This window comes from Leopardus geoffroyi, chromosome A1 (genome assembly GCF_018350155.1).
Source record: "Leopardus geoffroyi isolate Oge1 chromosome A1, O.geoffroyi_Oge1_pat1.0, whole genome shotgun sequence".
NCBI classification, from domain to species: Eukaryota; Metazoa; Chordata; class Mammalia; order Carnivora; family Felidae; genus Leopardus; species Leopardus geoffroyi.
The window spans coordinates 146364253-146391509 of record NC_059326.1 but is presented as its reverse complement, the minus strand read 5'-3'; the positions used below and the strand labels follow the sequence as shown (position 1 = coordinate 146391509).

The window sequence follows — 27257 nt, the reverse complement described above, 5'->3', positions numbered from 1 at the left end:
ACTCCTGCCTTTTCCGGTTTCGAGGAACCTATCCTAGTGTCCGGGTCGCGCGGCTCAGGAGGAGGTGCCCTGACAGGCCCAACCGAACGCGGGGAGGGAACGAGAAGGGCAAGTGGGGTGGGCACGCCTCTTCCGCCCTGCGCCCGGAAGGGTGATGTGGCTGGGGCTTCGCCGGCCTCACTATGGTAAGAATTGGGGCTGTGGGGTCGCAGCTGAGCTTTGTGAAGGGGTAGTGGGCGCGAGCTAGGGCCGGAGGGTTGGACGGCGGCCCTGGGTGTGCGGGCCAGGGAGTTCAGTCACTAGCTTGATTCTGCCGGGCTCGGAAGATGCACAGGCCCGGGAACCATGTGGCCCCTGCAAGCCCAACAAGGAGAACCGGGGCCGACCGCCCAAGAAAGACCCCGCGGCCGCTGGTCCCAGCCTCTCCCGCAGAGTCCACTTTTCTGACTTGGTTCAAAGGAATTCGCTGGTCTGGCTTAACCCAATCATTTAAATGTACTCTTTGTGGTCATTGACTCTAGGAGACACGGAGCTTCTCAACTTCGCGCTTGTTATTTTGCGTCCTCTAATGCCCCACGGGCCTGGCCCACACCTTAACTTTTGTCTGTTGGGTTAGTGACCTTTCAGGCCCCTTTTACTCCATTCTTTCAGTCTTAACGATACTCTTTTACAAACAGTACATTTTAAATGATTGGCGATGTCTGCAGAAGCAGTTTTTCGCAGGAATGTACTTGAGGAAGTGCCTGGCCTGGGATCTTCCTTCCCCACATCTTTTTAAAGTTTTATATATTATTTTGTGTTATTACAGATTCCTTTGATAGTTTGGGCCTCTTAGGAAAGCTTAAAACGAGTCATGAAAGTTTGCAAAAGAAATGCTTACATCTCCAGGCAGAGAAAAAGAGTTAAAGCCAGCATGGCGGGAGGAAAGATGTAGTAGTATTAGTAATAGTGAAATCTCTCAAGCTATATCTGAAGCCATTTTACTTTTGTTATAGTAAATGCCAACAGCTTCTACACCGGGACCTCATGGTGCACTTAATTAAATCCACAGGCCAAATGTTGCATTTATGAGCATACTTCTGGGGAAAGGATGCATGTCTTTGATTATAGTATCAAAAGAAACCATGACTCAAAAAAAGCTATTGTGGGGTGAAAGTTGCTGAGCTTATGTTCCAGAAGCTCCTGCAGAAACCCATACAATACTAAACCCTTAGACATTTAATCGAAAATTCGTTAATTGTTTCTTGCTTTTCTCCAAGTACTTTGATTATAGATGGGGCATAAATCACAGGGTCTTGCCTGGAGAACATTACCACTTACAGAGGAGATGGCAGTTTATTGGGAGGTTATTCATTCCTGAGCCAAGAATTTACTCCAGCTTCTTTCCCTCTGTACCACACAATCGGATGAATACACTTGCTCTTTTTTTTTTTTTTTTAATTTTTTAAAAACTAGTTATTTATTTTGAGAGCATGAGAGAGGATCCCAAGCAGGCTCTGTGCTGTTGGCGCAGAGCTGGACGCAGGGCTTGAACTCACAAACCCTGCGATCATAACCTAAGCCGAAATTGAGATTCAGAGTCTTAACCGGCTGAGCCACCCAGGTGGCCCTACACTTGCTCTTAAGATTGCCATTAGTGAACTGTTGCTGAACTTAGAAAATCTTCCTTTTTTCAATTTAAAAATGGTAGAGTCTGTTACTCTTTTAAGTACTCTCTACCCCCAATGCGGGGTAGACCCAGAGAGCAAGTCACATGCTCTACCTACTGAATCAGCCAAGTGGCCCTAGAGACAGTTACTCTTAATTCTTGCATAGCTTCATAGATGTTAAGGTTCAATTATTTTACTCTTAGTACAAGTCAAAGATCTATTATTTTCATCATCTTAGTGTCTTATGATCTAGCTAATAGCAAGACAGATAATGTGTTTAAGATCATCAGTATTTAAACTGTCTAGCCATACTTGTTTTTTCAAAAGTAACAAGAAAAGCTCTCGTTAGCACTTGCTGTATGCCAGGCTGTGTTCAAAAAATCAACTTATAAGCACTGTCTTATTTCAAGCCTATAATGTCTGAGTAGATGTTTACAGGTGAAGGAAGTCAAACACGAGGAGACTGACCTGCTTGGGATTGTACACTTAGTAGAGCCAGGACTCAAATTTATTTTAATATCCAGATGCCAGAAATCTTCATGCTGTTGGTAATAAAAACAACATAATGGAAGATAAAGTATGTCTTAGTGATTTGTTGCTCTCAAGTATGCCAATCTTACATGGATGGATAATAGAAACAACTGCCAGGTGGTTAGTATTTCTTTCCTGCTCTGTTCCTCTGAGCTTAGAATGTCAGCATTTTTGAGAAAGCAAGTACCCTGTAGTTCGAAGAGCTACACAATGAAGTTCCTTTTTGAATTTGCACCTCAACTTGTGTATTTGTGAGGTAACTCAGTGATCATGACTTAAATTTGAATTACCGTATTCTAATGAATCCATTTTTAAAATGCAATTTCACAGCCATAAAAGGTTTATCAGCCATAATTATTTACAACTACTAGAACACAATCTGATAACTATATCACTTATGAATGAATACTTTTAAGAACTTCAGAATGCCTTGTTCTCCCTAGCTCTTAACATCCTTCAAGATGTATCTCCAGTTTCATCTTTTCATAAGAAACCTTCCCTTCTTCTGTTTTCTCCCGGATCTCATTTGGGGTCTATAGTCCTTTATATTATCTCCAGTATCCCTCCAGCGTAGCAGAAAACAGCAATACCTTGTGACCTTTATTTCTTTCTAGCTAGAGTTTCTGTAGTAGATAACCAGGTCTTTTGGTATCTACATCACAATGGCAGTTAGCTAGTCCTCAAATGATTGCAAGTCTGAGGTTACAAAGTCTTGCCCGGTGTCTTAAAGGAGTTCACAGTCCACTGGGGGAGATTATTAAATAAGCAAATTCAATGTGTTGTCGGAGATGATAAAGAGAAATAACGTGTAGTGGAAAGGACTTTGAGAAATTCAATGCCCAACCAATTCAGTCCAAATCTGGGCATTGATAGTCTTTAAAAGCTCCAAGTGATTCTTATGAACAGCCAAGCTTCATGCCACATTTCCGATTTCATGGTCAGAACACTTTTCTTCATAACAGGAGTTGCACTTTGTCCTTTGGAATACTTTTGTCTTATCAAATTATCAACAACATGTGAAGTATTTTTTGCTTTATTTTTTTTAAGCCTACTGCTCACCATAGTTATGTATGCTTTCTCCTATTAACACCTTTGATCCCCTTGTTGCTTTATGTTTAGATCTGTGGCGTTCATAAAATCGCTCGGAAACTAAGCAATACAAACACAGTAAATGCATTATAGATACCATGACAGTGAGACGAAACTAAGTGCAAATGACCATCTGTGTTGCCAATGGAGAATAGAATTGAGGTGCTTTTCTCTGGACTGTAGCTTTCCTCATAGCCATGAAAGTTCTTAATTTTAAGTGGAAAGTGGAAGTAGAAAAGGTCTCTCTCTACCATTTGAAAGAGGACCAGTAAGATCAAATGGCTATTTACTCTAGCTCCTCATTTTACAATTGAAATTAAACTGCTATGTAGAGGTAATGGATTTATCCAAGAACAAATTTATATACTTGGATAATTTCCTAAATAATCCAAATGTTTAGTAGGCACTCATGTTGAGAGACCGTTATTTAACATTAAAACATTAAGCAATCCTGGTTTCTTGGTTTCATCTGAAACCAAGATAATTTGTGTATTTGGTACAATTTCAGTGCTGCCTTACAGTAAGCAACAAAGATTGATCTTAGGTGCTAACAACACCAAAAGAAAATGTTAATATTTCTGTGTGTTAATGAATGTTAGTAATCACCTGTGGTCACCTGTGTGGGGCAAGTGTTTGCACATTTACATACAGGCTTCATTTATTCCTGCATTTCCATGTTTTCTATTCTAAGAGCAAATAGTGTTACGTATAAATTTACAAGTAGAAACTAGTTAGAAAATGCTGGCCTGACCTAGAATTGTAAATGATAAAATGCTGACCCACTTTTGCAGTGCTGTATAATTTTTATCACAATTAGGTCAAATATCATTTCTGGGGTCTCCTTCCACCTCTGGAGAAGGATAAATCACTACTTTTGTGTAAAAACAGTAAGTATTAAAACAATTAAAATTATTATTATTTGGACTTGTAAAAGTTTAAGTCTTTGGTATTCAGTTCTTGTTTTAAAGTGAATTTCAGTAAAACTGGAAGAATTAATATGTCAGTCACTTACCACATAAGAGGCAATCAACATTTGAAGCCCCCAGACAGTGTTATAAGGAAGGCCCTTAATCAATACATTGGTTAAACAATTTGTTTTGATAATGATAAAAATAAATAAGCTACAAGGAGCTCAAGTGATCGAGGACTAATGAAAATACTGTAGGCTTAGGCAGTCTTTTCTGCAGATTAAGTACAGTTAGCAACCAGTCATTGAGCACACCAAAGAACTGTTCAGCCTATTAATATGTATATTTCTGCTGCTTTTCTCATTGCTTCTTTGTGCCTTTATACTGCTGGGATCTTTTCTCCTATTTTTCCCACTATTCCTAATGTTTTGGGTGGTTTCTTAGACTATTTTTATATATACATCTAAAAGCAAAACCTTAAACTGAACTCTTCCCTTTATATACAAACCTAATGAAGACAGTTTTAATATTCAGGAATGACTAAAAATAAGAAATTGTATCTTCATAGATAAAATGATAAAAATTGAATCTGAAATAAATATTCCTAACTTTTCAAATTGACTTGAGAGTAGGGAGTTTTTAAAAGATGTGTTAACATCACAAGTAATTTTTTGTTTCAGCACTAAGCTTTGCATCAAACATTCTGCATCAATTCACTGATAAATTTTTTTCGTTAGTGGTGGCCAGATGAAAGTCTGGATTATTTTCATTATTTCAGATTGCTTAACAAATTGTGATTTACTTCAGAATGGTTATACAAAGTGACTTGTTGAGTTTATTTCCTTCACATTTGGATAATTTGATTTAGTACAATAGCACTAATTATTTGAAGCATATCAGAAGGTCTGATCAGCTGTGAGTAGTAGATAGGGCTGGAGTGTGGAGGGATAATAAAAGGCGCCTTCGGAGAAGAATATTTTAGGATCTCCACCGTATCATTTCGAAGAATAAACACAACTCTCAGACTAATGGTCAAAAGGCAAGGCTGCTGTGATCCACAACCCCAAGTATTACTGTCCTGGTTGTATTTGAGGTTATGCTCCAGAGAGTGTCATAGGTAGCCCTGAGTTGAGGGAATGTTATTGGATGCCTCTTAATAAAAAAATATTTGTTAGGTATGATAGACAAAATGCCCTCCACCACTTCAAAAACACAAAACAAAACAAAACAAACAAACCCTGTAAATATGGTATCTTATTAAGCAAAAGAGAACTGGCATATGGGATTAAGCTAAACATTCTCGAATGGGAAGATTATCTGGAATTATGGGGACAGAGAGAAATTTAATCATAAGATTTCCTTTAAGAAGTAAGTAGTAGGGTGGCTCAGTCGGTTGAGCGTCCCAATTCTTGACCTTGGCTCAGATCATGATCTCACAGTTTTGTGAGATTGAGCCCCGCATCTGTGCTGACAGTTCAGAGCCTGAACCCTGCTTTGGATTCTGTGTCTCCTCTTTCTGCCCCTCCCCTGCTCATGCTCTGTCTCTCAAAAATAAAATAAATGTTAAAAAAAAAATAAGCAGTCGGGTCATAGTCATAAAAGAAGTATCAAGGTCCCTGTGATGAGTCACTAGCCAAGAATTGCAGAAAGCCTCTAGAAACTGGAGAAGGCCAGAAAACAGATTTTTTTTTTTCCTAGAGCCTCCAAAAGGAATGATTTATAACTCCTTAGTTGCAACGTGAATTATTTGATGTTTAATAGCTGAATTTGTTAAACTGGGTAGCATACCATTGTATAACTCCCTGGTGTTGTCTGACTGAAAATTATGTAAATAAGCCTTAGACTTGAGAATTATCTGAGGTTCTAGAATTTTCTGCCAGCCAGCGAGCGTACTCCGTCATCCAGGCAGAGTCAGAAGAACACTCATTGTCCCATATGCAAATACTGTGAAGCTGGCTTCTTGGTAGGACTTTCTTTGAATTCTAGTTGGTGACCAAACAAAATTTAGATACTGAGAGGGAATTAACCTTGGGCTTTGATTTTGCCCTACAGCCTGGGCCCTTAACATAAACGTAAGGGTATTGCTTCTTCCATTTGCATTTTCCAAAATACCATTGACAAGTAAATATAAATGCAGAGCAGTGCGTGGCAGTTTCTCTGGAATAGTTAACAAAATATTCAACAGTCTAATCTACACTTTTTTTAATAGCATACATTGTTGATTTGGGATTTAAATATGCTCTTGAATTTGTTAAAATTGTTCGTTATTTTGCAGTTTTCAAGTTTCTGTTCATTCAGCATTTTTCAGTGACTTCTGTGCACTATTGTTTAATAGGCACAAGGGGTTGATAAGGACCTCAATAAAATAGAGGAGACCATTACAGTTTGATGGGTGCTATCATATATATATACACCTGCACAATTATCTCAACCTCTGCTTGGTGTAGCAAGTGGGGACAGGGAAGACTTCACAGAGGGGACTCAAGTTGAAACCAGAAGTTTGAGTCAGTTCACCATGCAGGCAAAAATAGTCTGCAAAAACACAGAGCACCTTGAAAAAGATGTCATGATCTGAACAAAACAGTAAATTAACTTTATTTCCCTTACCACCTTTTTTTAAATCTTCTTTTCTATTTTGTAATCTTAGCTTCTTCCTTTTTAATAACATTTTTATAACTTTATAACATTTTAATAACATTTTAATTTTATAACATTTTAATAACATTTTAAACAAATCCTAATTATTTTGCTACAAGAACAGGAACATCTGTTTCCTTTAAACCTTAGACTAAAATTTTGTGTCGGCAGACAACAGATGCTAAGCTTTAAAAGGAATGCTTAGGTAGAGTAAGCAGTGGTAGGCTAATATCTGGATGTTTGAAACATTCTTTTTTGGTCAGTCTGAGTACATGTAAAAGACTATATACCACCTAAGATTATTTGTTTAAATCTTAGGGTCTATAAACCCTAGAAACAAAGTTGTCTGTATCTTATATTGCACACTTGTAACTGGTTTTCATTTATAAATTGTTTCACACACAAATGTATACATACACATTCCAATTCTTTAATAACAGGCATGTCTCTAAGTGCCCCTTAAATTCTTTTACTATATAAAAATTCAAACATACAAAGGTAGGAAGAAGAGTATAATGAAGCCTCATCTACTCAGCATTTCATCATCAACCACACTCCTCCCATCACACAAAATGGATTATTTAGAAACCAGTCCCAGACATCCTATCATTTAAGCATTTTTTTTTTTTTTAACTAGACATTTGGGGAAGGAAAAAGTACACATTGCAAAATTGGGAGATTTAGATACTCCATTAGGAATGCGATAAACCTATGTGGCAAACTGATTTCCCAGCCAGTTTACTGCATAGGTCCTTTGCTTAATACAGTAAGTCTGCTCATTATTCCCTGAACATGCAAGTTTTCGATTCTATGGGGATGTTTTCCATGCTCTCGTCTCTTCTGGAGCCTGCTCTCTATTTGCCAATCCAATTGTGCCCTTTCATGATTTGACTTCAGTCCTTGCTTTCTTCTTGAAGCTTTTCCTGACTTTTCTTTATGAAACCAGCATTTTTTTTGTCCGCATGGTTTAGTAACTAACCACTTACATACGCTACAAGGAGTTGCTGTTTACTTGTTAAAAATACATGACCTGTTCTAACTTGATTGTAAATGCTGTATGCCTCAGTTGTCTCATGTATAAAATAAAGGTATTAGTAACACCTACCTCAAATATACCAGGATAAACAAGATAATCCCAAAGAAGCTCTCAGTGAATATCAGTTATCATTAGCTGTAAACTCCTGAAGGGAAGGAATCCTGCTGTGTCTTTTTTAATCCTGTGTCTAGCCTCGTGCCTCAGACACCATAGATACTAAATACATGTTTAGTTACTTTGGCTGGAAAGAAATCTGTGCTTTATATTTCATGAGGTTATCAAATATTATATCAATAAATTCATAATGTTCAAAATACGGTCTTTAAAAGACAAGCATTGTGAAATACTGTGTTTTCTATATAAAATTTGTCTTTAGAGTTCATTTATTGACTTAAGTTATAAAATTTGTATCACTTGTTTTCACAGATGTAAAATTAAAATCCAGTTCAAAAAAAACCAAGCCATATTAAACTTTACCTTTGTGTATCCATTAAGAAATGATTTGCAAGCAAAACAACTATTAATAATGCAAGTCATTTTTATCTTTTTCAGACTATAAATATAACACTTGGGAAATTAGAGAAATCCAGAAAAGTTGAGAATTGGGTTAAAAACCTTCCAGAGATAATCACTGCATTCTCCCCTCTTGCTTGTATAAGGTTTACATAGCTAAAGATATACTGATTATGGAATTTTGTGTACTGTTCTCCCCACTGTTTGTCATTGTACATAAGCATTTTTTGCCCTTAATATTGGCAAATAACATGTAATTATCTTAATGTTTTAAATAGTTTGTACATATTTGTCATAAAAACATATAAGAGGTTTAAAAATATTGACAGCTTCTGACATGTCTAGTTCTTTTAGGATTCTTCTGGCTATTCTTGCTTTATTTTTCCATATGAACTTCAAAGTCAGTTGTCTATTTTGAAAATAACTGGTTGGTGTTGAGTACACTTTAAACTTACAGATTAGCTTTATGATGTTACCTTCCAGTGTAAGAACCTCATATACCACTCCATTCTAATTTTATGTTTTTCGGTATGTTTAAAGGTTTTGTCAATTTTGTTCTTTAATGCCAGTACTGCATTTTTTGTTAGGCTTATTCCTGGATATTTCAGCTTTTTATTCTAGTTGCTGTTACAAATAGAGACTTTTTTTTCCATTATGTCTTTCAACCAGTTGGTAATACAGTCATGAAGCTACTGATTTAAATATTTAAGTTGTGTACCCAGCCACACTGAATTCCCTTATTGTCTGTAATTGTTTTTCACTAAATTCTTTTGGGCTTTTCAGGTAGCACTTAACATTTACAAGTAACAATTTTGCCTTTCTCAAAAAATTTTTATAACTCCTATTCTTTAACTTCTGACATTATGGGAGGTGCCTCTGGGTTTACTAATTAAGCGTATTGCTAGCTGCTGTGTAAGATTGATATATTTTAGCTACCTGTGTAAAATGGAAACAATTTTTCTTTATTATTTATATAGTGGTATTCTTGCACCTTCAAAAATTTGTTTTATTTATTCAGCCATTACTTCTTGGTCTGCTGTGTGGTAGGTGCCTTGTCAGGTGCTGGAGTTCAGAGTCTGATAAGGCAATGTCCACTTTCAGGGATGAGTATTATAAAACGTGTAACAGTTTGTGTGGGAACAGAAAGGAGAGTTTTTTATGAAATAGGAGAAGGGAGGCAGATAGGTCCAAAGAAACTTCCCGGAAAAGATGATGTTTGAGCTGAATTTTGAGTAGACTAAGCCCGCCTCCATTTTACTTTGACTGAAAAACTGTGATTTCCAATCATTCCTGTGTTAGATTATTTCAATAACTTTTAAAGAACCAACAGTTAAAGAGCAAGTGGTTTTCTTTCACCAAAACCTAATAGCCTAGTATTAGTCAATGCATGGAACATGATTGCTTAAATTTAAAGCATTCTTACTCTAAAAGAATTTAAGAATTGAAAGAAACTTGAGCCAACATTTAGTCTATATCCCCGCTGTCCACCAAGGTTTACAGATGTGAAAGAGAGCCTTAGGTCAGTGATTCAGCTGAAGTCCTATGGCCAGCTACAGGCAGAGCATGGAGACTCTCTGTCCTGCCTCATAGTCTGGGTTCCTAGAACATCTGTATTAATTACATAATGATTGAGTTTTGGTGAGTTCCTTGGATTCATGACATTTTTGGTAATGTTTTCAAATTCTTGAATTTAGAATTTTTGTTGCATCTTCTCCATTCCTTAGCCCAAAGAATGGAGAGGAAAGTACACTCTCTGAATACCTTATGATTTGGGGTTTTAAGTATTCTCAGACATGTCATTCTGTTTGCCTTTTTTGAAGAACAAAACTATGATTCTTAATATGGAATTGTCTGGTATTTTTTACCTATGCAGTTTTTCTTATGATATTAATTTTTCTTTTTCTCTTTTTTAGTCTGCCATTTTCAATTTTCAGAGTCTGTTGACTGTAATCTTGCTGCTTATATGTACCTGTGCTTATATCCGATCTTTGGCACCCAGCCTCCTGGACAGAAATAAAACTGGGTATGTTACTAATGATATCTAATAACCCATATTAGTTCTTATAGACATTGAGGGTAAATTACCATAAAAGTCATTAAATAATTTAATTCCTATATATAAATTATTTTTATAATAACTTTTTGCATTATTTTCTCCTCTATTTTTCAAAACCCGAGAACTTTGGGGATGGCTGTGTGGCCCAGTCGGTTAAGTGTCCAACTCTTGGTTCCAGCTTATGTCATGATCCCATGGCTCATAGGTTCGAGCTTCATGCCAGGCCCCACACTGACAGTACAGGACCTACTTGAGATTCCCTTTCCCTTTCTCTCTGCCTCTCCCCTGCTCAAGTTTTCCCCCCTCTCTCTCTCTCAAAATAAATGAATAAATAAACTTTAACAAAATATATTTTTTAAAAACGGAAAACTTTCTATTCATAGAATCTTACTAAATAAGATAAATACCAGAAGTAACCTGAAATGTGTTCAACTAAAAAAAAAAGTGTATTTAAAAAAAGACAGAGTTGTGTTTTTTTCTGGGATTAGAAATACAGTTTAGTACTTTCAAAGACAGTATTTCGCCTTACTTTTTATAGAATAATTGGTAAAGTTGGTATTAAAAACAAAGTTACGTTTTTGAAGCATTTAACAGTTTGCAAGCACTGTGTCCATAAAAATAATAATGTAGATATTCCCTCTCCAGTGTAAGACTGCTCTAATCATATGAGCTCCCTGTCAGTATCATAAAGCAAACATCTTTAGAGAAATTTATGTAGCTAACTTAACACAGTAATAAAAATTAAGTCTTGGGCATGTCACATCTGTTTTATTATATGTTCATACCCTGAAAAAAATCTGAGCTTAATATGATACACAGAATTAAAATTTGTAAGTGCCATATTCACAATACAGAAATATGGAGCAACTGGATGGCTCAGTCAGTTAAGCGTCCAACTCTTGATTTTGGCTCAGGTCATGATCTCACAGTTCCTGAGATGGAGTCTAGTTTGGGCTCATGCTCACAGCACGGAGCCTGTTTGGGATTTTCTCTGTCCCTCTGTCTCTGCTTGTCCCCCATACATGCACACGTGTGCATACACTCTCTCTCCCTCTCAAAATAAGTAAGATTTAAAAAAAGAAAAAAACATAATACAGAAATACATGTTGAATTAAACCAAAAGGAAGAGTATATTAAAAAACAGACCATGTGGTGGGAGCTGTGTACATTTTATTTGCCTTGCATATTTATTAATTTATGTGAATACTTAATCGTTTTTTTTTTTTAACTTTCGTTTGAGAGAGGGAGGGAGAGCACATGAGCATGTGAGCAGGGGAGAGGCAGAGAAACGGGAGAGAGGGGAGAGAGGGAACGAATCCCAAGTAGGTTCCATGCTGCCAGCACAGATCCCAACATGGGACTCAAACTCCTTTCTTGATAAAAGCCTATATCTGTTTAATCCTTTTAAGAAATAAAAGCTGAAAGAATACTTCACATTGTAATAATTGTCTCCAAACCTGTATCAAGCCAGATTAGGATCCTGCAAAGTCAAATTTTGCTTTTCCACCAGTAAAAATCTACAAGAGGCAAGGTGGTAGATACTCAACTGTGAAAGTAACAATTTCTGCTTCTCTTTCCTTTCCTTCCATTTTATCTTTGAGGTCATAATTAGCATTTATCCAAACATTCCATTATCTAAATTATTAGGTTTTTGTTACCATTTCTTCCTTTTTATTTATTAGGGTTGTTCAGACATGTGTAAAGGAATAAGTAGAAGCTCTAATCAGTTGTGAATATTGAAAATCTCGTGATCCTGTTCCAATAAACTGATAACCTATTGCTAGGTAAAATAGCAATACTGAGGTCATTTGTCCATCAGTTTTTATGACAATCCCCCTCTTCCTTCATAGACATTGATTTCTCTTCACTCCACCTTTTTTTCCTCTGAAGTCCTCTTGCACTAAGTCTTTATTCATTTTATTGTTTTTTTTTTTTTTTTCAACATTTATTTATTTTTGAGACAGAGACAGAGCATGAACGGGGGAGGGGCAGAGAGACAGGGAGACACAGAATTGGAAGCAGGCTCCAGGCTCTGAGCCGTCGGCCCGGAGCCCGACGCAGGGCTCGAACTCGCGGGGCTCGAACTCACAGACCGTGAGATCGTGACCTGAGCTGAAGTCGGACGCTTAACCGACTGAGCCAGCCCGGCGCCCCAGTCTTTATTCATTTTAATCCTTTGTCCATTTGTTGAAATTATATAGTACTATGTCAGTTTGTTGAAGTTGTATAATCTTATGTGTTGCTTAGTTGTGCATGAAGGCTTTCCTCCCCTGACGATTAACTTAAAGCATATGTTAGAAACCAATAAACATTCTCACTGATCTGTTCCTTGGTATTGGAATATAATACATAACACCTACCTAATAACATATTTATTTATTTCATTAAAAAATAATCACATAACAGGGCACCTGCGTGGCTCAGTTGGTTGAGAATCCAACTCTTAATTTCGGCTCACATCATGTTCCTAGGATCTTGGGATCATGCCTTATGTCGGGCTCCTGTGGAGCCTGCTTAAGATTCTCCCTTTTCCTTTCTTTCCCCTGCTAATGTGCACACTCTCTCTCTAAAAATAAAATAATAATCATAGTATTTCATTAAAAAATAGTCACAATACTTATGCTTTCCAATACAGTTATGGAGAAAGTAGATGGCATGTGGAAATGTCTGCTCCTCATTCCTTTGGGAGCAGGAAGACATCCATTACATGCTACATTGAAAAAGGAGTTCTCAGGGCTGCCAGCCTTACAGTAGAGGCTGAGTAGTAGTATATTTCTCCTACATAGAAGACCAAAGAAATGGCATGCTTCTGTTTGTACCGTAAAGCATATACTGGTCCATTCAGCTCTTTAAAGGCTTTTTTTTAAAACTTTGTTTCTGTTTCTATAAATGTTAGGCCCCATTTTATTTTGACTTGTATATAAGAAATATTTTCTCCAGGAGAAATTTTTACAGGCCCTTGTCCTTTTGTTACAATATGCGTTTTTATGAGATTCATAATAAACTGCCCTTTCATTACAGTGAGTATTCCATGTTTAAGTAAAGATGTATAGAGACCAGTTGGATAAAGCAGGTTCTTGATGACTTCACTGTTGAAAATAACAACTTAATTTTTTACTGCTTCAAATAATACAGAACTAAAAAGCAGCAATAAAAGATTGCTACTTTTCTCATTGCCTATTATCATAGACCTGATTAGTTCTATCAGCAGATATATTTACTGGCTTACAGCCGTAGAAACCAAGCAGCATAATTGTATTGGTTTTTACTAACTAATAAAGTTTCTGTGTTAAATAAATAGCATTTATTTATTAATAAATAAATAGCATTTATTTATTAATTAATAAATAGCATATTACAGAAGTATGTCTAGGTAGGGAAATACATGGGAAAGGCCAAAGTGATACTGATAAATCTCTAAATTGCACGAGTTAGGAAAATTTCATGTATCTAGCTTTTAATATACCGTGTTATCACAATTTCCTAATGATGCTTTGAGTTATTTCTAGGTTAGCAACCCTGAAATCACCCTGATTGTGATCATATGATTTTAGATTATGTTCTTTGGGACTATAAGCTTCTCATGCAGGAGCTTCAGGTATCCTGCCTCTGAATCCTTCAGCCAGAGTAGCTTTAAATCCACAGTGCATGTTCCACTCAGTAGATTTTTACAGTCAAAGAACCATGGCATTGCATGTCACTAACAAGTTGCCTTCCATTTTTTGGTGAAATGTAAGCCAATTTTAAGTGATATCTGAAGTTACTGTCACATGTGCCTTTAACCTGTCTTTTACTGAACACAGAAGATGTTAGTCACTACTCTGAAGAGTTTCTGTGTAATACCTCATTTAATCCTTATAACAACCCTATGAGGGTGAGTGTTATTAAAGAGAAAATAACTTGTTCAGAGTTAATGCAACAATTAAGTAGAATTAAACTTAAGCACAATCTGACCCTTATATTATCCTACATTATTTCCAAGAATATATTTGATTTGTGTCCTTTTATTCCTATAGGAAAGTTGCTTCACCTGCCAGAATATCCATCCTTCAAAATAAACATCTATGTTTGCCCATTTCGTATCATCTGAACTAAGAGACATTTTGCTTTGAGGTCAGGAAGTTACACTTCAGAGGAGGAATGCATATAGAACTTAATTGAAGCAGTATTTTCTTTCAGCCTTAACTACTCAGATACAGTAATTCCATCAGTCAGCCATCTCTTTTGGCAAAAAGTATATCAATTTACCTGAAATTTAAGTATTTTGATATTGTTACACCAGTCCTAACCCACTGCAATAAGTACTGCTGATCTGTCTTGACTTGTAGCAATGTATAATACCATTTGTAATTCTGTTCTTTTGTCAGAACAACAAAATAGTTGCCTACAATGTTTTGTATCTTTTAGCTACCTCTATTCATTGAATGATTCGGTTGCTTTTCTTTTAAAGGCAGTACTTTTTATACATGCCAAAGAAGTGAAATACACATAATTTGTATTCAACTCATAGTATGTTCATTCATAGAATTGAAATGAACATTTTCATTGTAATTCTTATTTCCAGAATGTATGTATTTTAATTGCCATATTTAACTCATATAGTGTTCCCAAACCAGGATTTTGTACTAATATTGAAAACATAGCTACATATTTTTATATTCTCTCTTACTGAATGACATAGCTATGCAAATGCTATCATTGGAGTTCATGGCTATAAAGTATTTAAATATAGAACTACATTCTGTAAAAAGTAATTTCTTTAGTGTGAGAGTTTTATTTTTAAATGTCAAAATCCTACCAAACCAACCAAATGTTCGTTTACCATTTTTTCAAAATTAACGTTTATGCAAATTGGCATATGTATTTTCTACTTTTAAAATTAAAGCAACTGAAGTTGACTGAATTAATTCTACAAAAAAACCCTGTGCAAATTTTTGCAGTCATATTAATTTACTGTGTGTTTAACCTAGGATACTGCGTATATCCCAGTTTATGACAATTTATGTACACTAACAGTTGATAAGTTCATGTGGCCTCCTTTCCTACAAAGATGGTGGCTCAATATCAAATAAATTTCAGTTTTTGAAGCAAAGTATCAAAAGAGAAAATGCCAGTGTATAATGAATTCTCTATATGATACTGAGAGAATGATTTACTTTTCCCACTAAACAATAGCTACTTTTTCCTTTTTTTACTCTATGCAGATTGTTGGGTATATTTTGGAAGTGCGCCAGAATTGGTAAGTGTCCTTCTGTAACTTCCACATCATCAGCTGTAAGTTTATAGAGTTCTACCAAACTTTTTCTTGTGCTAAAACTAGACATGGTGGATACCTCATAATACTTCATACACAGGGAAATGGAAAATACAAGAAAAAATCTTAATTGAGATATCAAATACTATGCTTTGCTGGTGTTGAGGAGATTTCAGACAAACATTTATAGTTTTATGCACACATGCATATAGTATACAATATGCTGCTCTGTATAATTTGTACTGTTTTGGTCACTAAGGATGAATTTCCCATCTAATGAAAGGCTTGCTAACCAACTGTCTAAACATAATCATTTTACTGCCTTATGCTAAGTCCTAGAATGTTGTTTTTAGAAAGCAATAACTGTTTCACCTGTCAAATTCATGTGATCATAGCTGAGTTTTGTTCTGATTATAGTTAAATGGGATTATCTTCTAACTTTTCATAATAAAATTTGTGGTGTTTTTGTGTTTATGTTTAGATAGTAATATACCCTTGTCTCATCCCTGTGTGTATATGACATTTAGCACAGTGCCTAGCTCATAGTAGACTCTCAAATGATTGGCAAGTAAATGAATTAAAATGTATTTTACTGATACGGTTTACCAGTATTCCTGAATAATAGAGTATACCCTTTTTAACATCGCTGGTTCCAAAACACTTCAGAGCATTTGTACTTGTTCCACTTGGACTGAAAATGAATATTTCTTCTCCACCTTGGAATTACTTACATGACCCCCTCAAAAAAAAAGGTTGATTTTAATATTTTCCCAATATTTAATTTGTATATCACTACTTTTTTCTTTTATAAAGTTATGAGACTTCAAAGACAAATTTTCCTACATTTGACATTTACTCTAGTTAGCCAACCTGACAACAGCCTGAATTACCCCAACGAGTCACTTTGAATAGAGAAAAATTAGGAGTCATGTCCCTTAGATAATGTGTGTTCTATTTAGAGTATTAGGTTTTATTTTGGATTCACTTCTCAGAAATGTGGAAAATTTAAAAGATGGTTCATAACAGGAAACAAAATTGATTAAAGGTTGAAAACTACAAACTAAGTTCTTATAATATCTAGACATTTTTCTAAAGAATACCTGAGAATGGGTGTAATATATCTGAAGATATTATAGGTATAACTTAGTCTCAACTAAGGACTAAAAATTAATTGTGAGAGTTTCTAATTCTTTAGCATCTTCTAAGATTCATATGTTGTTAGCCACTGAAATAAATAATTATGAGAGCAAATTTTCTTCCCTTGAGCTTTTAGTGATAGGCAAGAACCATTAACAGGAGAACTTGTAAGCATCCTACTAAATTATATAGAAATCCTTTTAAAATCTGCTATGATGAGATTATAAGATTCCTTAGCCAGATTTCTTGCCAGAAAATGACAGTAGGCACCTAAAACTACTTCCTTCAAGGCCCTCATTCTAATGTATTGACTACTGAAGCAGGCGTCTTTTTGAGAATTCACTGTGCTTTTAACATGTTAAACTGTCCTTCCTCAGTGTTGTCATACTTTATTATCTCTTAGGGTGATAGACATGAGAATTCTTCTTTTATAGGAAGAAAATTGACTTCAGAGAGGTAAAGCACAGATAAAGCCTAGCTAAGTAGTTATCCGGACATTTAAACCACCCCCGCCCCCAAGACATTTTTGATTGTCATAACTAGATGGGGGAGGAACGTATACTGAGTATAGGTCATTGATATTGCTACATATCCTACAATGCACTGAGCAGCCCCTCGCAGAGAATTAGCCCAAAATGTCAGTAGTACCAGAGTTGAGAGGGCCCAACCTAGATTTGCAGAGATTTGTGGTGCAGCCTTACCTGACATGTAGTGCGACTCAACAGCACAAAGCCTGAAATAACAGTAGAAATCTTAATCACTTGAAAAATAACAAAGGCCTCTTTAACAAATGGTGCTGGAGAACTGGACAGCAACATGCAGAAGGTTGAAACTAGACCACTTTCTCACACCATTCACAAAAATAAACTCAAAATGGATAAAGGACCTGAATGTGAGACAGGAAACCAGCAAAACCTTAGAGGAGAAAGCAGGAAAAGACCTCTCTAACCTCAGTCGTAGCAATCTCTTACTCGACACATCCCCAAAGGCAAGGGAATTAAAAGCAAAAGTGAATTACTGGGACCTTATGAAGATAAAAAGCTTCTGCACAGCAAAGGAAACAACCAACAAAACTAAAAGGCAACCAACGGAATGGGAAAAGATATTTGCAAATGACATATCGGACAAAGGGCCAGTATCCAAAATCTATAAAGAGCTCACCAAACTCCACACCAGAAAAACAAATAACCCAGTGAAGAAACGGGCAGAAAACATGAATAGACACTTCTCTAAAGAAGACATCCGGATGGCCAACAGGCACATGAAAAGATGTTCAGCGTCGCTCCTTATCAGGGAAATACAAATCAAAACCACCCTCAGGTATCACCTCACGCCAGTCAGAGTGGCCAAAATGAACAAATCAGGAGACTATAGATGCTGGAGAGGATGTGGAGAAACGGGAACCCTCTTGCACTGTTGGTGGGAATGCAAATTGGTGCAGCCGCTCTGGAAAGCAGTGTGGAGGTTCCTCAGAAAATTAAAAATAGACCTACCCTATGACCCAGCAATAGCACTGCTAGGAATTTATCCAAGGGATACAGGAGTACTGATGCAAAGGGGCACTTGTACCCCAATGTTCATAGCAGCACTCTCAACAATAGCCAAATTATGGAAAGAGCCTAAATGTCCATCAACTGATGAATGGATAAAGAAATTGTGGTTTATATACACAATGGAATACTACGTGGCAATGAGAAAAAATGAAATATGGCCTTTTGTAGCAACGTGGATGGAACTGGAGAGTGTGATGCTAAGTGAAATAAGCCATACAGAGAAAGACAGATACCATATGGTTTCACTCTTAAGTGGATCCTGAGAAACTTAACAGGAACCCATGGGGGAGGGGGAGGAAAGAAGAAAAAAAAAAAGGTTAGAGTGGGAGAGAGCAAAGCATAAGAGACTGTTAAAAACTGAGAACAAACTGAGGGTTGATGGGGGGGTGGGAGGGAGGAGAGGGTGGGTGATGGGTATTGAGGAGGGCACCTTTTGGGATGAGCACTGGGTGTTGTATGGAAACCAATTTGACAATAAATTTCATATAATAAAAAATAAAAAAAAAAAAAAGAAAAATAACAAAGGGAGAGATAAAGAGAAGAGCACCCTTGATGGCTAATGCTGATTGATAGAGAGTAGCAAATGTAAATATATGCAAATTAATGTAGTTTCAAAGCCAAGTTACCCAGAAAAAGAAACAATATTGTCAAGGACAGAGTCGAAAGAAACCCTCAAGGAAACTGCGAAGAGAGAACATAATGCAAGAACAAAACTGTCCTAATAGAGTCATAGTCTCTGTGTCAAAGTAATACTGAAAGTTCACTGGTAAAAATAAGTCTGCAGTGAGGGGGCAGAGCTTTCACCTAAATAGGATGAAGTTGCTAAGTCACAAATAAAAGTTCTTTAAGGTATTAAATTAAGTATCAAGGTATTTTAAATCCATTTTATATAATAAATTAGAGAAGTCTGTACAGCTTCATTCAGTAGCCAACCCAGATGACACTTTTCACAACCGTTACTTCGAAGTATAACTGAAAATTTAAGGCATTTAGTTTGTAGCTTTCGTAATGATTGCCTTCAGTATCATCCATTGTTATTGTCTGATTATAAACTGCCTTTTCTTTTTGCTAGGTCAGTTATTGTCTTCATTGTTTCTCTTAACAGTATGAATGCCATAGGTTAAATGGTTCAGTTAAACTATGCATTCTTGCCACTTATGTGTAAGCATTAGCTTTTCATTTTGGCAAAATGGCTCAGAAAATGTTAATGCTGATATACTCCTCTCTTATCTTGACACAGAATATATCCACCAAGAAGGGATGCAGTTTTAATGGGAAAAGGCCCAGCCAAATCATCTTATCATGTTACACATCACGTTACAGCAACTGTTTCACATTCACTTAGACAGACCTAAGACCAGACGAAAAGTAACATTCTTACACAAGTTCAACCAAAGATGTTTAGCTCTACCACATGGCAATCTCTTTTAAGAAAATTAAAAACAGGAAAATGAAACCCATATGTAAATTATAGCATTCTGAGTTGGAAGATGAGGAAGAGAAGAACTTCCTCAAAAATTAATCTCCAGCAGATGGAAAATTCAGGGCAATTTAATTTCTTCTCTTAGGTGTTTAATAAGACTATATTAGACAATGAGATTATCTAGCCCTAACTAGAGTGACTGGCTTGCTTATGAAATCCACTTGAAAACTATGTCTGAATAGTTTGGTTTTGTTTGATAATTTGGGTGTTGCCTCAAAAGAATTAACATTGTTTAAAAATGATGTCCCAAGTTATTTTTTAGTTTTAAAAGATTTTTTTTTTCCAATTGAGATAGTGGCATTGTGAAAATGCTGTTGTCTCACTTTTTAGAATTTCCTTTAGCTCGAAAGCAGTCCCCTAAATGTCTCTGGATAGAAAAACACCAAATGTTTCTTTTATTTGTATGTGTGTAATATCTTCTATGAACACTGTCATTGAGCAGACACAAAGATATAAAGTTAGTAACAATATGACTGTGAGCTCTTTGAGGAAGCTCTGCAAATGAAAATGACCTTGAGGATTTTAGTTGATGAGAATGGTCAAGATTGGCATTTGCCAGAGGTAGTTAACTTACCAAATGAAATGGTTTGTCACCGAAGGAACTTAGTTACTGGGAGGGAGCTGATTTTAAACACCATAGAAAAGCACAAGTGAGGGGAGCATACACAATCTATACTATAGGACACCAGGTATATGCTATGATTATTTCTAGAAATAGCATGTCACTCCCTCTTCCTTCTTCCTTTCTTTCACACCCTCAGAGCAGCAGAAATGTCTGGTGCTTTGTGGAATTGTACAGCCATTCAATTAATGAACAAACAGGAAAAGAACAAGATGACGTTGGGATAACTCAATCACAGAATCTCTAATCTGCTTGCAAGACAGTTTCACAAGCCACCTCCATTCTGCTTCATGGGAGGGAAGTTCTCCAAATACAAACACTTTTTAAACACATGTGAGAATTGACTCCTATAAAAGTGGTTGTTTTAAGTTCTACATTCCTAACCCAAGAGCTACACTATAAATCATTTCATATGAAAGCCAGGTCAGAAATAGTTTTTTCTAAAATGTTTCTTTATGAAGCATTTTATACCCTTTCTTTCTAAGGTCTTTATTTAAATTCCAGTTGACATACAGTGTAATAGTAGTTTCAGGTATAACAGTATGATAATTCAGCACTTCCAAAAGCCACCCAATGCTCATCACAGGTGCCCTCCTTAATCCCCATCACCTATTTCACCCATTCCCTGCTCACTTCCCCTCAACCATCAGTTCTCTGTCGGTAAGTCTTTCTTGGTTTGTATTTTATGTCTGCTTTCTTACATGAAGTTTTATTGATCACTCTCATGTTTAAATTGCGACCAATCAAGAAAAAAATATATAACTGAAAATTGTATGTCAAATTTCTTTTCATAGGTAGAAATTTCCTTTTTTAAAGGAAAAACTAAGCGATTTTTTTGGCCTTAATTGAGTTGTTTGAGATAGTTTCTCTTGAATCTCTGTCCTACATTCTGTGTTGTATTTTTTCAATATCTGGGTTTATGCAGTGGCATAGGAATGGTGTATTAAGGGTTTTCTAAACACATGAAAAGGAGGTGGTCTTAGAAATAAATCCGTGTAATTTAGCTCATTCTGTGTTGTACTGCTTTTATGTTATATCTAGTTCTTGTTTTGGCCATCCCCCAAATGTGTGGGCCTTCTAGGCAAGAACTTTATCTTGATTCTTCTATATCCCTCTCCCATAATAAGTAATAACCTTAGCATATCCATGTTAACCACCCAGTGAATCAACATGAATATCTCCCTTTTTTCCAACAGGTGAACGGAAGAGTCCTTACGTTGCAGTATGCTGTATAGTGATGGCTTTCAGCATTCTCTTCATACAGTAGCTCGGAAAAATATCAGAATTTAATTGCCATCGGATTACAGTATGAAAAAAGGACTTATCTATAGAAAATAATGGAAAGAATGGTTAACCCTTTTATCTCTGAACATTGAATGAGATAAATTTCCAGCTGCTGTTATCTATTTTTGTTATTGGACCAATGTTCTATGTAAATAGGATGTAACCATTTAATACGCAGAGTTTAATATGTCTGTAACAATCAACCTCTGTACTCTCACTACAATATTACATTCTGCAAATGTTATTCTGTTATGTCGGATACCAGTTTTTAGTGAGGTATCTCTTAAGACATAGAAAAGAAAACAAAATTGGTAAATTACTCCACTTCCTTTCACTGTGATTTGGAAATGATTAATCTTTATAGAATGAGACATTTTTCTGGGCTAGCTTTTTTACTGGGAAAAAAAAAAAAAGGTTCAATTTGTGTTGGTAAGGATTGCATTCATATTTAATAATGCTTGCTTTTCCTGTGGCCACACCAGACCATTAACAGAGTACATCTAAGCAAACTATATAGTGTACTACAGGCATTTCAACTATTTAAAACAAGCCTGTGTGGTTCTTAAGGTAAATGAGATGTGACTTAAGAGTACTATTGAGAAAATGTCCATATGTAACATAAAAGTTTAGAATAGATGACTGGTCCAGTAGCCTCTGAAAACTCTAGATAAGTATGGATAAATATCTTACGAATAAATTGACCAGCTGTCATTTTATGAATAAGACTACATTCTTAGAGTGAAAAGAGCAAAATAGAACAATTCAGAATGATAATCCTGTATGTGTCTTTCTTTTTAGTGTCAGGTCTCCAGTTTTAATTGCCCCAAAATGCAAACTGAATTTTTTTGTTTTTAAATACAGCACTTTAAATCTAGTTTACTTTTTGTGTGTCATCTTGAACTGGAATCTGCTGTGTAACTCAGTAGGTGATGGTAAACAATTTTCAAATCTGCTTGTCTGTATACCTTGGCATAAGTGTCTTTGAGTTTTGATAATAAAGACCTTCAATAACCTTCATCAAAACAAGAGAAACATTTGGAATATGACATAAATCTTGCAGTAGAGCAGTTATTAAAAGGTCATAGTTTCCTTTTTTTTTTTTTTTAAGGTTTAACTGAAATTCTGTTAGAATTTCAAAGCTAGGGGGAACTTAAATATCTTAGCTAAAAATTGCCCATCATAGGTAGTACTAATTAGATATTATCCTTAGCTATTAATTCCTTTTCTCTTTTTAAGAAAAGAAAATTATTTAATTATTTGAAAATTAGTCTGCCACTAGCTCTTTCTGCAGAAACAAAGTATGGAATTGAAAGCCATCTTTTTTAAAGACCACTTTAAAGTACTTGAATTCTAGGAAACGTGTAAGAAAAGCTTGTGATGCATTGCCTGCTTTTTTTGCAAAAGATAAAAGCTTCTGTAGGCTGTCTATATATTTATTTTACAATTTTGGCCTAAGTAACTGGTAAAAAATTGTCTATTTTGCTTTAGACCAGGAATCAGGCTATGGTCATTGTGTGTACTCTGAACTGTCTTTCTCCTGGGCTTTGCACTAGGTCAAAAATTTTCCGGGTGTCCTAAAAATAGGACTCTTATCAGCATATACATGCAGAGCATGTCACCTTTCTGAGGCTGGTTTCTGAGTGGCCATCTGTTGTCCAACTCTGCTGCAAGCTAGACTTTCCAAAAAGCTATGTCAACTGATCTTTTTATGTGCTAACACAAATCCAAATCCAATATGAATGGTATGAATAAAGGGAAGAATATTCTAGATAATCAGTTCTAAGACATTTCTGAAATTTTGACATTTCAGAGGAGGTAGGTGGAAAGTGGAGGAAGAAATAATTTCTTTGAAAAATGTGTGGTAGCATATAAAACTTGGTGCTGTGTGTATATGCTTAACAGAGTGGGAGGCAGCTCATTTCTGACCCCAGACATTGTGACTCTTTGGGAGGTTAGGGACATACAGGATTCTGTAAAGAAAAGCAATTAGCACTTTCCTTAATGTATTTTTTTCAAAGAGTTACCACAATCCTGTTCTCTAGCCCAAAGGGCAATGTAGGTAGTTTTAGGTCCACTTAGTATTCAGATATTCCCATTGTGGTCTTGGTGGGGTGGTTGGATTCAGAAGAGGATTAAGGATCAATTTTGCATCAGGTGGCTGCCTCTGTCACGTGGTCTTACTATAGAGCTGGATGGGATGGTGGGCACTTAAGTCCATGTGTTGCAAGGCTTGAATACTCTCCCTAACCTACTTCCTGGCTCTAGAATCTTGATTCCATCTCTCGTGGAAACTGTTCTGTGCTGATACTAAGTTCCTGATTGGCCTCAGTTATGCCCATGTCAGGAGGACTTCGTTCTAAGCAGTCTTAAAAGATGGCCAATTAAAAGGACCCTTAGTCAACTGAATTCCCTCTGTGACCTAAAAAAATTTGGATTCAAGTCCAGTGTCCTGTTAATGTCCACTGTGCCAGGCACTCTCCATGTTCAAATTAAAAAATTAGCCCTTTCACACTGGGGATAATAGCAATACATAATTTGTAACAGATTCCTTTATCGTGAATATGCACATTAGTTTTATCTTAGGACAGAGGTCAGAATGAAGTGACTTCTCCAGGTATACAAAGTGAGAAATGAACAGGTCTCTGCCTAGTTTTCTGGGAAAAACCTAGCACTTGTAAATAGAATGTATCACCATTCTTTCAAGAAGCATTTATGGAGTGCATACAGTACATTATCACTGAAGACAGAAAAACCAGTACACAATTTCTGCCTTCTGATAGTTCCTAATGCAGTGGATGGGAGAGATTATTTATACAAAAGTGCAATGTGATAGCATTTATAACAGATAATGCCAGGATTCTAGGAGAAAATAAGGGTGACACCGTAGAGGTAAGAATTTCCTTCCCAAGAAGCAGTGCTTACACTGAATGAAGAGCAGTATGCAAAAGCACCAGTGGTATATTTATGGACTCTAAGTCCCTAGCTTGTTGTGCCACATGAGGCGTATTAAGACATAAGCCTAAAAAGGTGGACAGGGGTTAGATCCTAGGGGGTCTTATATTTTTTTTCTCACTTCTGTTACCTACCTCAAAATTAGTTACATGTATTTTCCCTCCTACCTGACAAAAAACCTTCAAAAAAAAAAAAGTTCTTCCTTTGGTGTATGTGTAAACACGGTTAAATACATCCATGCCAGCCTTAATTTGGACCAGGAATACAATACTATACTCTCCAGAGACTCTCCTGCATAGTATATAAAGCCACGGTAACACTAGTCAGGTCAAATAATTTTAGGAACTCTTAGTGGCTCATATCCATCGATGCCCAAAGCAGCCGTGATTCTAAGAAGCAGAAGTGGTTTCACTGTCTACATTTCCCAGGTGCACAAAAGATTTCTAATAAGCAAGAACTTGTACTCTTTTCGAAGCCTTTGGGGGAACTTCCTGGACCATAGGAAGCTGCAAAGAATGGAAGATTCTTAGGGACCACTTTTCACACATATCCGGTAAAGGGTAGATGTTCAAAATATAAGCAACTGAGTAATATCAGCATTGTTTATACAGCCTTGTTAGTCTCGATCAGCAAGTTACTACTAGCTTCATAATAATTTATACACTGCCTTCCATGATTTCTTTTACATTACCCTAAAGTAATCCCAAAATAATCTGAAATGCAGCTCCAATATCAGGAAAAAGGGGGGAGGTGGAAATAATATTTCCTGTGATTTTAAGAGAACAGAATCATCCTACTCTGGTTAGTGAATATGTCTGTGGTATGTAATAAAAATCACAATGAACTCTCAGCCTCCCAATTTTGTCTTACTGTCAGATGGATGAGAACAGTTTCTTTAGAGGTTAAATGATTGAAATTGGCACCTTCTGAGTGAGATGGGAATAGAGAAATGTTTCTGTTCATTTTACCTGCATTTTAATTAATGGCTGGTCAAGATTCTTTTGGAGAAGTTTTTATGTTTTTTTTGCATCTTAAAGCTGTTCTATTACTGTTTCTCTGAGTGAACTTTCAAGAACCTACATTACTCTCTTTAGATATGAAGTCATTAATTCCCCCCAGATATGGGAGAAATTGGATTCTGAATGAGAGTGACAGATTGTTGACAATTACTTTCAACTTCGTCCTCCACTATGAGCCTTCAGATACCCAAACATTTGGTCCAAAATCTACCTGTGAGCAATGTCCATCAGAGTCAATTATTCAGCCAATTTATACCATTTATTGAGAAATACAAAAAAGCTTATATGTACTGTGTGCCTTGCTTTGCGTGGCATGGACTTTCTGTTATCTTCCCAGCACCGAATTCACACAGATAAACTTTTATTATACCTATAACTAGAAAGGATTTGCTTAACCAAATGAATTGGTGCAACTATATTTTTTAGTTGAACTTTTAACTCAACAAGCATTAAGATAGGAATAGAAAAGCAGTATCTTGGGGCGCCTGGGTGGCGCAGTCGGTTAAGCGCCCGACTTCAGCCAGGTCACGATCTCGCGGTCCGGGAGTTCGAGCCCCGCGTCAGGCTCTGGGCTGATGGCTCAGAGCCTGGAGCCTGTTTCTGATTCTGTGTCTCCCTCTCTCTCTGCCCCTCCCCCGTTCATGCTCTGTCTCTCTCTGTCCCAAAAATAAATAAACGTTGAAAAAAAAAATTAAAAAAAAAAAAAAAAAAAAAAAAAAAAAAAGAAAAGCAGTATCTTAAGTTAGTTCCAACAATATATATATTAACCTCCCTCACTGCTTAATCACAACTACCAGTTGATCTGAGACTTTATAGAGAGAAATCACTAAATTTCTGATTTCTAACTCAGGACAAAACTATTCACAATGGCTTTGAGACCATTGAATTTAACAATGGGAAAGCAAAATCTGTTTTCAATTCAGAGGGTTTGTCTTAATATCCTTAACCATAACAGATTTATTGGGGGGGGGGAGCATAAATATTGGGAATAAGGGTAAATCACATACATTACGTGGAGGATGAGACCACTTGAGAACTGCTGGTTGAGCTTTATTTGATATGGGAAGTAACCTATGAGCAAATGCATAGTGACTGAAGGTTTGTAGCCAAATTGCCAAAACATGTAATTTATGAGTCACTTCAACATTTTTGATCAAGTAGTATGTCTAGACTAAATGTTGGAAAAAATGTGCAAGGATACTGTTTAAAAAGAAATAAGAAATCATTATGGCATGAAGGATTTCAAGAAGGCCAGCATTGAAGAAAAATTATTTCCAGTATTGAAGTGTTAAAGAAAAGTGACCTGCAGGCTCCGGGTAACACTAAAAATATTTGACCTTGGAAATTGAAAATTATAAAGATAGAATAATCTCAATAATATTTCATTTAGATTCCTAAAAAACACAAGATAGCATTTTTCTTTTGATATTATTTAATAAAGTTGGCTTGCTTTTTTAATCAATGTGTTATTCACAAATTGAACCTTTATTAAATCTTGAAAACTAATGAGAGTTCTTTGACTTATAAAATAATG

The 27257-nt window shown here is 36.1% G+C and overlaps 1 protein-coding gene and 1 non-coding gene across 2 annotated transcripts; both read left to right on the top strand.

The window, feature by feature from the left end:
- Positions 1-40: 40 nt before the first annotated feature.
- TMEM167A (transmembrane protein 167A) lies at positions 41-25548 on the top strand. Its single transcript, XM_045497228.1, has 4 exons — positions 41-185; positions 10277-10386; positions 15624-15658; positions 21665-25548. Exons 1-4 carry the CDS (start codon positions 183-185, stop codon positions 21733-21735), a joined length of 219 nt encoding a protein of 72 aa, XP_045353184.1. The 5' UTR covers positions 41-182; the 3' UTR covers positions 21736-25548.
- LOC123582180 lies at positions 13071-13205 on the top strand. The gene has a single exon (XR_006704267.1). It is a non-coding gene; the product is annotated as a small nucleolar RNA U109 (small nucleolar RNA).
- Positions 25549-27257: the final 1709 nt, after the last annotated feature.